The sequence below is a fragment of the Centroberyx affinis genome, unplaced genomic scaffold (assembly GCF_046629955.1).
Source record: "Centroberyx affinis isolate AG114_WGS23_722 - 3 ecotype Tasmania unplaced genomic scaffold, CSIRO-AGI_Caff_v1 ptg000459l_1, whole genome shotgun sequence".
Classification (NCBI taxonomy): Eukaryota; Metazoa; Chordata; class Actinopteri; order Beryciformes; family Berycidae; genus Centroberyx; species Centroberyx affinis.
In genome coordinates, this window is record NW_027279119.1 from 126,152 (window position 1) to 139,952 (window position 13,801).

At 41.4% G+C, this 13,801-nt stretch overlaps 1 protein-coding gene across 1 annotated transcript; it reads left to right on the top strand.

Moving 5' to 3' along the window:
• Positions 1-1,596: 1,596 nt before the first annotated feature.
• Positions 1,597-13,789, top strand: sec23b (SEC23 homolog B, coat complex II component). The gene is made up of 20 exons (XM_071517105.1): positions 1,597-1,743; positions 2,978-3,205; positions 4,235-4,292; positions 4,497-4,583; positions 5,302-5,538; positions 6,274-6,356; positions 6,474-6,618; positions 8,270-8,428; positions 8,834-8,949; positions 9,087-9,210; positions 9,468-9,548; positions 9,642-9,731; positions 10,052-10,158; positions 10,567-10,720; positions 10,967-11,044; positions 11,275-11,436; positions 11,680-11,766; positions 12,160-12,382; positions 13,083-13,084; positions 13,256-13,789. The coding sequence occupies exons 2-20, from the start codon at positions 2,985-2,987 to the stop codon at positions 13,340-13,342; spliced, it is 2,301 nt and encodes a 766-aa protein (XP_071373206.1). The 5' UTR covers positions 1,597-1,743; positions 2,978-2,984; the 3' UTR covers positions 13,343-13,789.
• The last annotated feature ends 12 nt before the right edge of the window (positions 13,790-13,801 follow it).

The following is a 13,801-nucleotide window of genomic DNA, read 5'->3' on the forward strand; positions in this document are numbered from 1 at the left end:
TGTCATTAAACTAGCTGTGTGAAATGCTGCTTTCAAGTCATGTCAGATTTACTGTAAATACGCGCTACCCAATGGGGAAAAAACGTCCATGTCAGTTTTTCCTAGTGGTAATTGCAGGTAGGATTATCTCGATATCTCCCACTTGGCGTCACGCATTGTGGAAGTGTGTTAACACAGCTGGTACACAGCGAATCAATATCGGCATTCAAAGGTAGCCATTCACATTAATGTAATCCAGCTCTGCTTAAGAAAAGCGAGCAGTAGCCGCTACATTTCGTTTATGGTTGCTGTTAAATGCAGAAATACAATTAAATGCAGAAATAAATTTAAAAAAAATGGATGTGGGCGTTCGTTGACGCTTCGAAGTAAGCAACCGAGGAGGGTTTTTTTTTCCCGTTCTCCCGCTTCTTCCAATATGAATTGAACGCATCAAAAGCATAGACAGCAAATTTTACTCCAGCACCATGGACAGCTGCAAATGGGGAACACACTAGTCGTCTGACCAATATTGGGCTCGTTATTCATTTCAAAAGTAATTCCATTACTTTACTTAGCCTTTTATTCCCTGGGAGCAGTAGCCTAATTCATTATGCAAGTAGTTGTAGTAGCCAACTTTTTCAGTAAGATACAACCGGATATAACCCAACAAGAATCACTCAAGTCCATAAAGCCAGTCCATTTGTTAGGCTATGTTAAATAATAAGAGACGAATAGAGCAAAACAGAGCAGAACAGAATCAGAAAGAAGACAGGAGAATCGAAGGGCATAAACTCGAATATTTATTTATTTATTTTTATTTAACCTTTATTTAACCAGGCAGGTCAATTAAGAACTAATTCTTATTTACAATGACGGCCTAGCAAGAGGTGAAAAGGACCTCTCGAAGGGAAAAGGGGACCAAAAAAAAAAAAAAAACACGCAAAAGAAACTAAACAAAGAACAATCCAGACTATCAGACACAAATGTTACATACATCGCAGAGGCAGAGAAACCCAACACAGTAGGCTATGGGAACGGGGAAATAATCAAAACACACACCAAACAAACAACCAAATTAAATTAAATTAAATAAAAATCATGCAAGTCATGAAGCAGAACAGACAAATTTCTTTGTCAGTTAAAAGGCTGGGTGACAGTTGCAGGTGTGTGTGAACACAATATTTGTCTTTTTATATTGTAGAATTTTAGTATAGGATAATTAAAAAAAAAAAAAAAAAAAAAAGTCGTCTAGGCCATACCAGGGAACATTTTTGTGGTTAGATATGATAGAGATGCTGTGGGGAGATAGCAGTTGAGAGTGATAGTAGCCTATACTATCAAAACAGCCAAATTCATACGTCACCGCATTGTAAAACTTGAGAACTTGTAGAACTCGAAAATAGCAGTGAAATTAAGAGAAGATTAACCTGTTTTTCATGATGTTGCCCTCAATGACCACTGGGGGTCCCAGGATTCCACTTTGGGAACCGCTGCTCTAAGCAAACTCAATTTCCCATGGATGCCCTCTCCCTGTGCGTGCGTCGAGCGTGCCCTGACGTCACGGAAAGAAGAACCAATAGGAACCGGTTGCACTTAGAGTAACACGTCATTCTAGTAAAGTACAGGAACCGGTTGACTGGGAGAGTGATCACCGTGTTCTGTCTCTTGTCCCGTACGGTTTTCACCTCCAAATGTTGTGATTTGTTCTAAATAGTATATCATCTGTAGCCTCTGTCTGGGCCCGAAGCCAACCTGATATACAAGGTAAGAGCTCGAATCTATCCGCCATCATAATTTTCGAAAGTAGGCCGCCCGTTTTTCGCTTCCTTCCTCTTGCCGAACAGCAGGGGGAAAGACGCTTCGCCGCACAAGTAGATTAACGTTACAGTCCGCTACTCGACCTGAATGAAATCTAGCGTTAGCTGTCCGAGATAGGTGTGTTAGAGCGACGTTTGGACGTTTGGCATCGATGTGCCAAACGAAATGCCTTCAAGGTGTTTCCTAAAAGCGCCGGGGCTGCCGACCAGTAGCCGATTACTGCCGATGACTTCTTTACCAGCGGCTATTTAAACAGTCTTTTACGACAGGCAATTCCCCCGTATCTGATTGCTGCATTAATGTTAAGAGTGTTTTATGTATGTGACGACAGTTGAAAATAAGACACACTGTGTAGCTTTATCGGTGTTTCATTAGGCTAACTTAATGCCTCCGTTTCTCCCTAATCAGAGCAGACAATGGCGCCTATTCAGTTTTAAATTGTGTGGATGTGTCTCATATTATCAGTTGACAAATAACTAAATATGTAGACACTTATGTTAATAGAACGAGGATTATGTTTTAGCCTGTGTAAGTAGAAATCATTTCTAATATCTGTATTACAGGCATTTAGTTGTTTTCTCCAATGTTTGTCTGAGAAAACCCACATATATTCACTCTCCATAGTGCTAGCTGATACTCTGAACTCTTACGTCAAACACATAGTTACTCTGATAACATTGAGAAAAAGGGGGAGTATACTACAGGATCTCTGACGGATGTTTCACAAAGCCTGGTCTCCAAAAGCCTATATTGGCTTCTGCTTACTTTGCATCAGCAAAAGTAAACAGTGTGCGTGAGTGATATTTCAGTGACACACCAACAAAGGTGGAGCCTAAAAATATCCTTGGGATTCCTCTGTACTTCTGTATTGAAACAAGCTGATCAGGTTTCTGATGACACACTTGTGCGTCATCCTTTCTTGTATCTTATGTATTATTTTACCAATACACAGAGAGAAAAGAGCAGGCAGTGTGAAGACTACTTGGAGTAGGAAAGAGCAGTTGGACTAAGAAGAGATGAAGAGATGAGAACAGACAGGCTAATAAAGTTTAACGTCACATGAAAATAGACTACCAGTGTCACCTTGGACTATATCTAGTTATTCCTTCAAAAACATTCTCCTCTGCTGCATCGGACTAACTCCCTCGTTGTCGTCCATTGGGCTCTTTCTCCACTGAAGCGCGGTGATGGCGACCTACCAGGAGTTCATCCAACAGAACGAGGACCGGGATGGGGTGAGATTCAGCTGGAACCTGTGGCCCTCCAGCCGTCTGGAAGCCACCAGGCTTGTGGTCCCGGTCTCCTGCCTCTTCACCCCTCTCAAGGAGAGGCCTGACCTGCCCCCGCTCCAGTACGAACCGGTTCTGTGCAGCCGGGCCAATTGCAAGGCAGTGCTGAACCCACTATGGTGAGTTGAATAGAAAAAAGAATGCTACTTATTCCTATTAAAAGGCTTAGCTGATAAAGACTGTGACGCACAGTTGTTTTCACTACTGTTGACAAAATTAGGGCTGCAACTAACAATTATTTTCATTGTCGATTAATCTGTCGATTATTTTCTCGATTAATTGATTAGTTGTTTGGTCTATAAAATGTCAGAAAATGGTGAAAAATGCTGATCAGTGTTTCCCAAAGCCCAAGATGACATCCTCAAATGTCTTGTTTTGTCCTCAACCAAAAGATATTCAGTTTACTGTCATAGAGGAGTAAAGAAACCAGAAAATATTCACGTTTAAGAAGCTGGAATCAGAGAATTTTGAATTATTTTTCTTAAAAAAATTACTCAAACCGATTAATCGATTATCAAAATAGTTGGCGATTAATTTAATAGTTGACAACTAATCGATTAATCGATTAATCAATGCAGCTCTAGACAAAATGCACTTATTGTAAGTTGCTTTGGACAAAAGCGTCTGCTAATTGACACAATGTAATGTAATGTAGAGAAACGATGCTCACGCCTACAGATAAATGCTTTCGAATGCTTATCAAATGTCTCACACCAGCCAGCAAGTATTTCAGTACTCACCCTTGACCTTTACTATTTATTTAAGCATTATTTACATTGATTTTGACATGGGAATGGTGTTTAGCTGTATACACAGCTGTCTAGGACCAACTGTGTTCTTGATGGTGCTTCTTTGTTTTAATGTTCTTTGAGCAACAGTAAATCCAAATATGTTGTTAAAGGGTTAGAGATGGGAGAGGTTGTGTTTGTGTGAATTTGGACATCTGCCCTAAGGAGTGTGACTGTTTTGAATCCGCTGAGGGGTAGCAAACACTAGGTGTGCACAACTGCAAACATACCTTCAGTTAGTAACAATTATGCTGCTGGCGATCAATTGCTTTAATTCCACTGTTTGCCAAAGCAAATACCAAAAAATTTACTAAACTGCAACCTCAAGTGGCCCCTAAATGGTTTTGTTCTCTTTTACAGTCAAGTTGACTTCAGAGCAAAAATATGGGCATGCAACTTCTGCTTCCAAAGAAACCCAGTAAGTTTTAAACATTACAATGATAAGGTTCCTACAAAGCATGATTTAATACTGCATTAGACCTATAGCTTTTATGTGGTATTTATGGATTCCATGATTTATAATTAGATTACATAATAATAATTATAATTACATAATGTGGACTAGCTACATTCCATTATTGGAGTTGCTAATCAGTTTCTCTCTGTCTCCGTTTCTCTACAGTTCCCGCCCTCTTATGCAGGCATATCAGATGTGAACCAGCCAGCCGAACTTATGCCACAGTTTTCCACCATTGAGTACATAGTACAGGTAAATACTATCTACATGACTGCACTCTGACCTCAGAGTGCGCAGTGTACAGAGATGGTATTCACTGAAAACAGCGCATAGGTGAATCCTAACTTTTTCTGATATAGATTAGGTGTTCTTTTTTATTTTTGTTAACCTAGGATCTAAGTGATGAGGTTTGTGTCACTATGGGCTCATTTTAACACTGAAGTACTGTAGTAGACCTGGCCGAAACAACCCAGTACACGTTAAAGAAAGCAGGCTCTATATTTAGATATTGGGGTAGCTATTGTAACTAGCTGCATTGTGTAAACTAAAGAGGTTGGTCTTCATCATGTTATGATATCATATGTTTTGATAAACATTAGCAATTGAAATGAATACACAGCTGGAACATCCTTGGCTTTGCAACTGTTGAGGCACTGACTGCTACTCTGGCTAAAGAGCATATTATTTCATTAATAATGCATATGGTTTTAAAGGTAATATTAGCTGCTGAAGTCATACAGAACAGTGTCTCTACTAGCACAGGCTTTCTAGATACATACATTCAGCATACAACAAACTAATCATTAAACGATTCAGCCTCTTTAGTTCCCCTCAATAAAACAATTTTTCTATTTGCAGACAACTAGAATTCTTAAGCCATCCATGCCAATGACTCAATGTATGCAATCAGTGTGGAAATGAGGCTTACAATTTTGCCACAGTATAACCTTCCTTTCCCACCTCTTTGCAGCGTGGACCCCCAACCCCTCTGATCTTCCTGTATGTGGTAGACACATGTTTGGAAGAGGAGGACCTCCAGGCCCTCAGGGAGTCCCTCCAGATGTCCCTCAGCCTGCTGCCGCCCAACGCCCTGGTTGGCCTCATCACATTTGGACGCATGGTGCAGGTCCATGAGCTCAGCTGTGAGGGCATCGCCAAGAGCTACGTCTTCCGGGGCACCAAGGAGCTGTCCTCCAAACAGATCCAGGTGGGTGGGAGGGAAGGGAAGAGAGGGGTAAACTGAGGAACAGACTAAGAGATTGATGTGTAAATTCAGGGAAAGTCATGATGAAGCCTCTCAGAGCATGTCATTTATGATGATCTGTAAGGCAAAAATTATTGTAAGTCAGTAGTGATGGAATGAAGTGGAATTTCAAGGCTCTTCAATCTGTCTCATATGGCACTAACTTTGTCTAATAAGGAAAGTACATCATGTTCTCTGAAGAGAACATCGCAGTATGGCCCAGTATGTGAACTAGAATGAATAGGATGGGTACGATCCCAATCACAGCAAAGAAATACAATGGGGCATAACAACACACTGTCCATATATCAAAGGAGTCAGATTTCTCTGTTGAGGTAGCTTGCATAGAACATGAGTGTACAAACAATAGAGTGCTACTAATGCATATGATGTTCCAAGCCAGCTTTGATGACACAATGAGAAGGCTGTATAGAGATATTTCGGATTAAAATAATGATGATAACTATGATTAAAATATTAAAAAAGATTTATGTTACCTACATCATTTAAACATAGCATTGATGCTACTTTTAGATGGACTTAACCCTAAGCCTAAGCCATAATAACAAAAATAATGTGCTCAGTCACGATCAATGTCAAACTTTCTCATCATACTTTCCCAGGAAATTTGTGATAACCAGCATTAAAAGTAAGCATGAGAACTCTGTGAAACATTTTGTGTGTTTTTGTGTGATTCAGGAGATGCTGGGTTTAATGAAGCCAGCAGCAGCGGGACAGCAAGGTCGTCCACCGGCACCGCAGGATGGTGCAGCCTCTTGCAGGTATGGAGGTCGCCTCTTTTCCAATGCACGATAACTATTTCTAAAAATTGATTAGCCAGCCCTTACATAATCTGTAGTAGTCTGTTATTCCTGTCTAATATGTGTGTGTGTGTCCAGGTTCCTACAGCCTGTCCACCGGGTCGATATGAATCTGACTGACTTGCTTGGAGAGCTGCAGAGGGACCCCTGGCCTGTCCCGCAGGGGAAACGGCCACTCCGCTCCACTGGTGTTGCACTGTCTGTCGCTGTCGGCCTGCTGGAGGTACCATGCACACACATACACACATACACACACACACAAATATACTGTATAGTGTACATTAATGCTGCACACACAAAATGCTGTATTATGCTCATGCTGTACCATCGATATGTAGTCACACACAAGCACATATACTGTATGTAGATATGTATGTAGACAAATTGAACATCCATGCCTAGGCACAAAATATGAATTCACACACTAACATGCAGTCATGCATTGAAGTGCTTTACGCTAACCCGAACTTTAGCCTCTCCAAGACAACTGTGCCACGTGTAACAACACAGAAACACACACACACACACACACACACACACACACACACCTTGATAATTGTTGTACATGCAGCAATAGTACTATTGCCTTGTCAGTTCAAAGGTTGACTGGTTTCTGTTTTACCTTGCCTGCCTTTACTCCACCATCCCCTCTTACCCTTCCATATCCCTCCTTCCTCTCCCTCTGCTAATCTGTGTGGTTACACAATAGATCATTCCCCTGCTGTACCTTTCTTCAGCAGATAGTAGATAAGGTCTGATTAGTACACATGTGGCTCTTCTGTCTAGTAACTGTTCCAGATTCACTGACTAATCAGGTGACTTGATGAATGGGTCTTTCGCATAAAATTCGAACTATAAAAATAATTGGCATCCAATTTCATCTTGCCTGTGTGTTTATCTTCATGCAGAGTCTGTCTAATGTAAATGTGCTTTAAATTAGCAGATTTTGTCCCCATCAAAGGAATCATAGCTCACTGAATCTTATGGGACTTTGGTACTTTCCACTGGGTACTTTCTGTCAAACGTTCACACTATATAAAAAAAATCCCTCCAGTGGCCCTGTTACTGTATGGCTAGCTCAATCTCAGACTTATCTCAGACAGGACCCTTAGACTTTGTTGCATTTCCTGGCTGTGAGAACTAATGCACACTTGTTGAACTTTTTATGCATAAATTTAGTTAAGATGGATTTCTGTATACTTTTGTGAGAGGATTGTCCACAGTTGAATGTTAAAATGGCATGCTTTGATGGAAAAAATAATTCCAAATGATTCATATATATATATATATATGGTGATTAAATGTTTTCCTTATTTTTATCTCCCTTTTTATTATTTTATTTGCTGGTGCTAAACATGCATACCTATTGTTCTCACATGCTATCAAATGATATTTCAGTTTATTTGCTTTATTTCAATTTTAAAAATGTCCCATATATTGGATTACTGAGGCTGCATTTGCACAGCTGATCCGAATTCTTCTATTTTAATAGGGCAGTAGTACCCTCCTAATCTTTCCCTTAACTGTTCTCTTCAAATGTCAAATTTGAGAACTAGGTCACCAGTCCATTAGTGTTCATTACCGAAGTCCAGAGTCTGAACATCGGGATTCAGCACCAGTGCTGTATCCCAAAAAGTGAAGTAGGATTATTTTTACCCATCACAGCACCAGTTTATGAGAGGTACAAATGTGCAACAGGGGAATCAATATGGGTATAAATAGCTGCTCATCTTTCAATTGGCAGAAATCAGTTATAACCATTTTACCTTAAAGCCAATGATTTGCTTACAAAGTTGAACTCTAAATTAAGCAGAGGCACTGTACAATGGTACTTTCACTAACTGAAGCCCACTCCCTTCTCCCCTCATCCTTAGGGTGCGTTCCCCAACACAGGGGCTCGTGTGATGTTGTTTACTGGAGGCCCCCCCACCCAGGGCCCTGGAATGGTGGTGGGAGACGAGCTGAAGACCCCCATCCGCTCCTGGCATGACATCCAGAAGGACAATGCTCGCCACCTGAAGAAAGCCACCAAGGTACGGAAATAACTCCCTCAGTCTCAGATGCAATGAGACACAGAAAGTAGTGTAATAAAGAGGAGGTTTGTCTTGATAGAGGAGACCAACTTGTGTTAGCGTTAAAACTTGAAATGACCAGCTATTATTGATGATTATTAAAAAGAAATAGATTGGATGAAACTTTGATACCTGTGGCACAAATTGGGTCATTGCAGCAGCAAAAATGACAGGATAAAGCAGGGAAAAAATAGAACAAGTATAATAATCGATGAAATCGTTTTCTGACCTTTTTTCTAAATATCCATCTATTGAAGTCGATGCATTTCTTACATGACACACTTTGGGTATCTTTACTCCCATCAAGTTCTCTGGTTGTTCCACAACCCTTTGGCTGAGTGTCGTCTGTTTTTTTGCATCATGCAGTATTATGAAGCCCTGGCAAACCGGACAGCAGTAAACGGCCACAGTATCGATATCTACGCCTGCGCTCTAGACCAGACCGGACTGCTGGAGATGAAGTGCTTATCGAATCTCACTGGGTCAGTATCTACCGCTCAGTGGGTTTACATTGTGGGATTTAACTTACAATCAACTGTCTATTGTGAATGGGCGATTCCTTACCAAAAAACTTTTTGAGAATTTAGCATCTAACTGATTTGTTGTGCTGTATCTTCAGGGGCCACATAGTGATGGGAGACTCCTTCAACACTTCCCTCTTCAAGCAGACCTTCCAGAGAGTCTTCAGTAAAGACTACAACGGAGAGTTCCGCATGGCCTTCGGAGGAACCATGGAGGTCAAGGTAAAGAAGACGTGATTTAGTCGTTGGGTCCTAACGAATGTCATGCTATGCTTTTCCTAGCATTGTCATCTAGGCCTGTGTCGATATTCCATTTTTATAGTATGATTATCTTGACCAAAATGATCTCTATACAGTATTATTTAAGAAATTTGATTCATACCAGCCAATCTGAAATGAGCTGTTGTTGTTATTAAGTTAACCTCTTGTCTTGGTGTGTGTGTGTGTGTGTGTGTGTGTGTGTGTGTGTGTGTGTCTAGACGTCAAGGGAGCTGAAGGTGTGCGGGGCCATTGGACCGTGTGTTTCGCTCAACTCCAAGAGTCCCTGTGTTTCGGAGAATGTGAGTCACTGTCCCTGAACAAATTGTCACAATAAGTGAACTGAGGAATTGTATTCACTCACACTCATCATGATCTATCTCTGTTGTGTGCAGGAGATGGGAATTGGTGGTACAAGCCAGTGGAAAGTGTGCAGTCTCAACCCTTCCAGCACCTTGGCTATGTTTTTTGAAGTGGTGAATCAGGTAAAACACACACACACACTTCAACCTCAACTTGTGAGTTCCTCTGAACCATTGTAAGCCCTTTCAAAGCTCTCTTCCCCGCTTATTTGGTTATTTGAGATGAACAGTTACCTGACAGGATTAGGCTGATGAAAGCACCATAGCTAATCGCATCAGATCAGTGATAGAGGATAATGTGTGTTTGTTTACTAAGGGCTTTTTAAATGGTGCCCTTGTAGCACTACACCATTTGTTAGGCTCATGCAAACAGAAGGAATGTGAAGGAGATGATTGTCCGCGGCCTACTTACTGTCTCTATTGTTGTGTGTGTGTGTGTGCAGCACAATGCACCCATTCCACAGGGTGGCCGAGGTGTGGTCCAGTTTGTCACCCAGTACCAGCACTCCAACACCCAGAAGAGGATACGAGTCACCACCATTGCCAGGAAGTAAGATTCTGTTTTTTGTTGTTGCTCTGTTAACAGGAAACTGTGTTGACCGGGGTTGATGGCAGATAAGATTGCATTTCACTTTAACCCTGCCACGTCATGCCAACTTGGCATTTTATTATTAACAAGATAATGGTTAAATAGATTGTCTAAAATGAATAGGTAGCACTCACTAACTAGTGTCAAGTGGTATGAGTCTGAGTTTTTGTGTCTGCCAGTGTTCTAAGCCGGTGACTAGCAGAATCAATATCAGCCTCGCTAAAGAAGATGTTTAAACTCCTGCCATCTGCAACAAATACGCTGACCTGTGTGCATGTGCGTCATTTGTACCACTCCCACGCTCACCTGCCCTTCTCTGGTTCCTTCTCTCCTTTTGTTTCCCTCTTTTTTTTCTCTTGCTTCACCTAGTTGGGCAGATGCCCAGTCACAAATTCAGCACATTGAGTCGTCATTCGACCAGGAGGCGGCCGCTGTGCTCATGGCTCGTCTGGGCGTCTTCAGAGCGGAGTCGGAGGAGGGGCCAGATGTCCTGCGTTGGCTTGACAGACAGCTCATCCGCCTGGTGAGCGACACTCCCAAACACCAGTTTCTCCCTTTGCTTTGTGCGGTATAATGATGCTCTTTGTAATGAAAAGAACAATGCATAGCTGGTTGGCTGGAATGTACAGTATGCATAGTGCTAAATGTCATTCTGTGGTGGTTCACTAAATGTTTTGAACCTCTGTGACGTTTGCTGCCAGGTTATGTAATCAGGCATGTACTGTGGCATGTTCAGTGTTCAAACCTGTTTTGTTTTCTTTGGTTCCAGTGTCAGAAGTTTGGCCAGTTTAATAAAGATGATCCCAACTCCTTCAAACTGTCGGAGTCTCTATCCCTCTACCCACAGGTAAGCCTGCCATCTAGTGGAGCTTTATGGAATGCATACCATCTGTAAAGAAATTAGAAAAAAAATGAATCACACAGTTGTATCTTCATTTTGATTTGAGTTAATCCAGCATAATTATGATATTGTTCCCATTTTACACTAGCTGTCTCTGCTCATTCAAAAATGTAAAAAAAATTTGGATTACATGACCTTGAATATTCAATAATTAGATTTTTCTCTCTCTCCTGCAGTTTATGTTCCACTTGCGGCGGTCGCCCTTCCTGCAGGTGTTCAACAACAGCCCAGACGAGTCGTCCTATTACAGGCACCACTTTGTGCGGCAGGACCTGACCCAGTCCCTGATCATGATCCAGCCCATCCTCTATTCCTACTCCTTCCACGGACCACCAGAGGTCAGCCTCACACCCACGCTGCTTCTGACGTTATTATCAATGTTATGCAACTACTGCAAGTACCAGAGCAGAGGCATAGTGTGTGAACCTCTTCTCTGGCCTTTCTTAGAGACTTTGTGAAAGTGCCTCAAGGTTTGTCAGTGATGACGGATTTGGTGCTTCAGTTGTTCTAAACTGCTTGATAATCTCAGTTGAATGTGAGAGCTAACCTGTACGTCTCCTGGGTGTATCTCTTCTCCACAGCCCGTGCTCCTGGACAGTAGCAGTATCCTGCCAGATCGAATCCTTCTGATGGACACCTTCTTCCAGTTGGTCATCTTCCATGGAGAGGTGAGACAGCAGACCATTGACTAAGAATGAATCCATTTAGAGAGATATAGTAAATCCAACAGTGCCTTGACATGGGGAATCGGACAAAAGCCGATTAATTCACGTCCAAAACTATATATATCCATTGCTGAAAAAAACTCATTACCGGAAGCTCATCATTTAATATAGATGACCCAGTCTATAAAAATGTTATCCTGTTGTCAGTCAAGTACAAATCATTTTGTAAGAATAGATTTAACTTTTTTTTTCTCAAAACGCTAATATCTCATTTTTTGAACAAAACTCTGCCTTTCTTTCTAGAGGCTAAATAACACACTGGAATTCAGTTGAGCTATTACATATAGTGAGAAGACACTCATCGCTTATTCCGGTCTTGCTCCTCTTTATTTTCAGACCATAGCCCAGTGGCGAAAGGCCGGCTACCAGGAAATGGCAGAGTATGAGAACTTCAAACAGCTGCTGCAGGCTCCGCTGGACGACGCCCAGGAGATTCTGGAGACTCGCTTCCCCATGCCGCGCTACATCGATACAGAGCACGGCGGCTCCCAGGCCCGCTTCCTGCTCTCCAAGGTCAATCCATCCCATACCCACAACAACCTCTACGGCTGGGGGACAGGTATGATCAGCATCATCAACTTGGCTGTTTCAGAATTATCGCTTTTTAAACTTGAAAATGGATAGATTTTGAGAGGAAAAATCAAACTTAAAAATAGGCTTTATGTTTTTTATGTATGTAGGAACTGAGATTAAAGAAATCCAGGCATATTAATCAACTTTTTCTGTGTAGTGTTTTTTATTTTTGTAGGTAAATGAGGATTGATTTGCAAATTCTTAGGTCTGATATAGCTCAGGCAGCTTTCAATTACTTTTCAGTAAACTTTTCAAAGATATCCAATTCAGTGGTTTTTACTCCGTTTCTTCTACCACTCACAATTGGCAGCTTATTCTACCTTCATAACCACACCAAACTATGAAACAATTCCAAATGTAAACCTTGGATTTAACCATGGTGAGAAAATTATGATTTTTCCCTCCTAGTACCAAGTATCTGTCCAATTCAAGACTTTTAACCCTAGCATCATCTATAGCCTGGGTAAAAAAAAACAAAAAACAATCTTCACTACCAACTCAGAAGATGTAGGGTTAAACTGTGAGTAAACACAGGTCTTGGATTGGCTAACCTCTAATTCTAAATGGGGAAGATTGAAATATGAAAATGGCATTAATCTCTCGTCATTTCCCAAATGAGGGAAGAGCTAAGCCATAGCCTGCCATATACATATGATGGCATCTTGACCAATGGCAGTCTGAGAAAGAGGTTGTTAAGAGACAAAGGTCTTGTATAACCCAAGCTCTGCACTACATGTATTTGGTACAATAACGTGACCATTATGTCAGAGTCATATTACGAATTGATTGGACTGTCAAGTGGTTTACCACACTTAGCCCTTATCTTCTTTATCCCTCGCTTCCTGTGCATCTGTAGGAGGCTGGAGCCCCGATCCTGACCGATGACGTCAGCCTGCAGGTCTTCATGGACCACTTGAAGAAGCTAGCGGTGTCCAGCTCTGCCTAGACGGCTCTGTCCCAGGTCAAAAGGGAAGGACGCAAGAGAAGGAGTGATAAAGAGACATTCTTAAACTAATATAGGGATCCTCTAATATTTCCCCTGTTTCAGTGAGAGTTTATGTTCTTTCTTGAGTCTCACTGTAACACTTCCATGATGCAAAAGGAAAAGGACAGAAAACGGCACAATGCTGTATTTCCAAAGGAACCTTGTGGCATTTCCACTCATTCACCTTATTTATGACTAAATGGGGCCAATATTCCACAGTCACTGTTCTTCACCTTCAATCTGTCAAATTCTCTGACTATTTCTATTTCTATTTCTATTGGCATTCCCTCTGACATGTAGGATGATTAGACTAATAATTGAATTTGTTTATTTTCTTTGTTTTTGTTTGTCATTCCAAAATGTGCATCTACTGCACAGACATGGTAAAAGGTGCTGTTTAATAGGAGCCTCGAAATATAC

What these genes read in the sequence shown, in the direction of transcription:
- sec23b (XM_071517105.1), top strand. Translation starts at nt 2,985, where the DNA reads ATGGCGACCTACCAGGAGTTCATCCAACAGAACGAGGACCGGGATGGG. An exon ending in GCAGTGCTGAACCCACTATG is followed by an intron (nt 3,206 to 4,234) that starts GTGAGTTGAATA and finishes TCTCTTTTACAG; the next exon opens with TCAAGTTGACTTCAGAGCAA. An exon ending in TGTCCTCCAAACAGATCCAG is followed by an intron (nt 5,539 to 6,273) that starts GTGGGTGGGAGG and finishes TGTGTGATTCAG; the next exon opens with GAGATGCTGGGTTTAATGAA.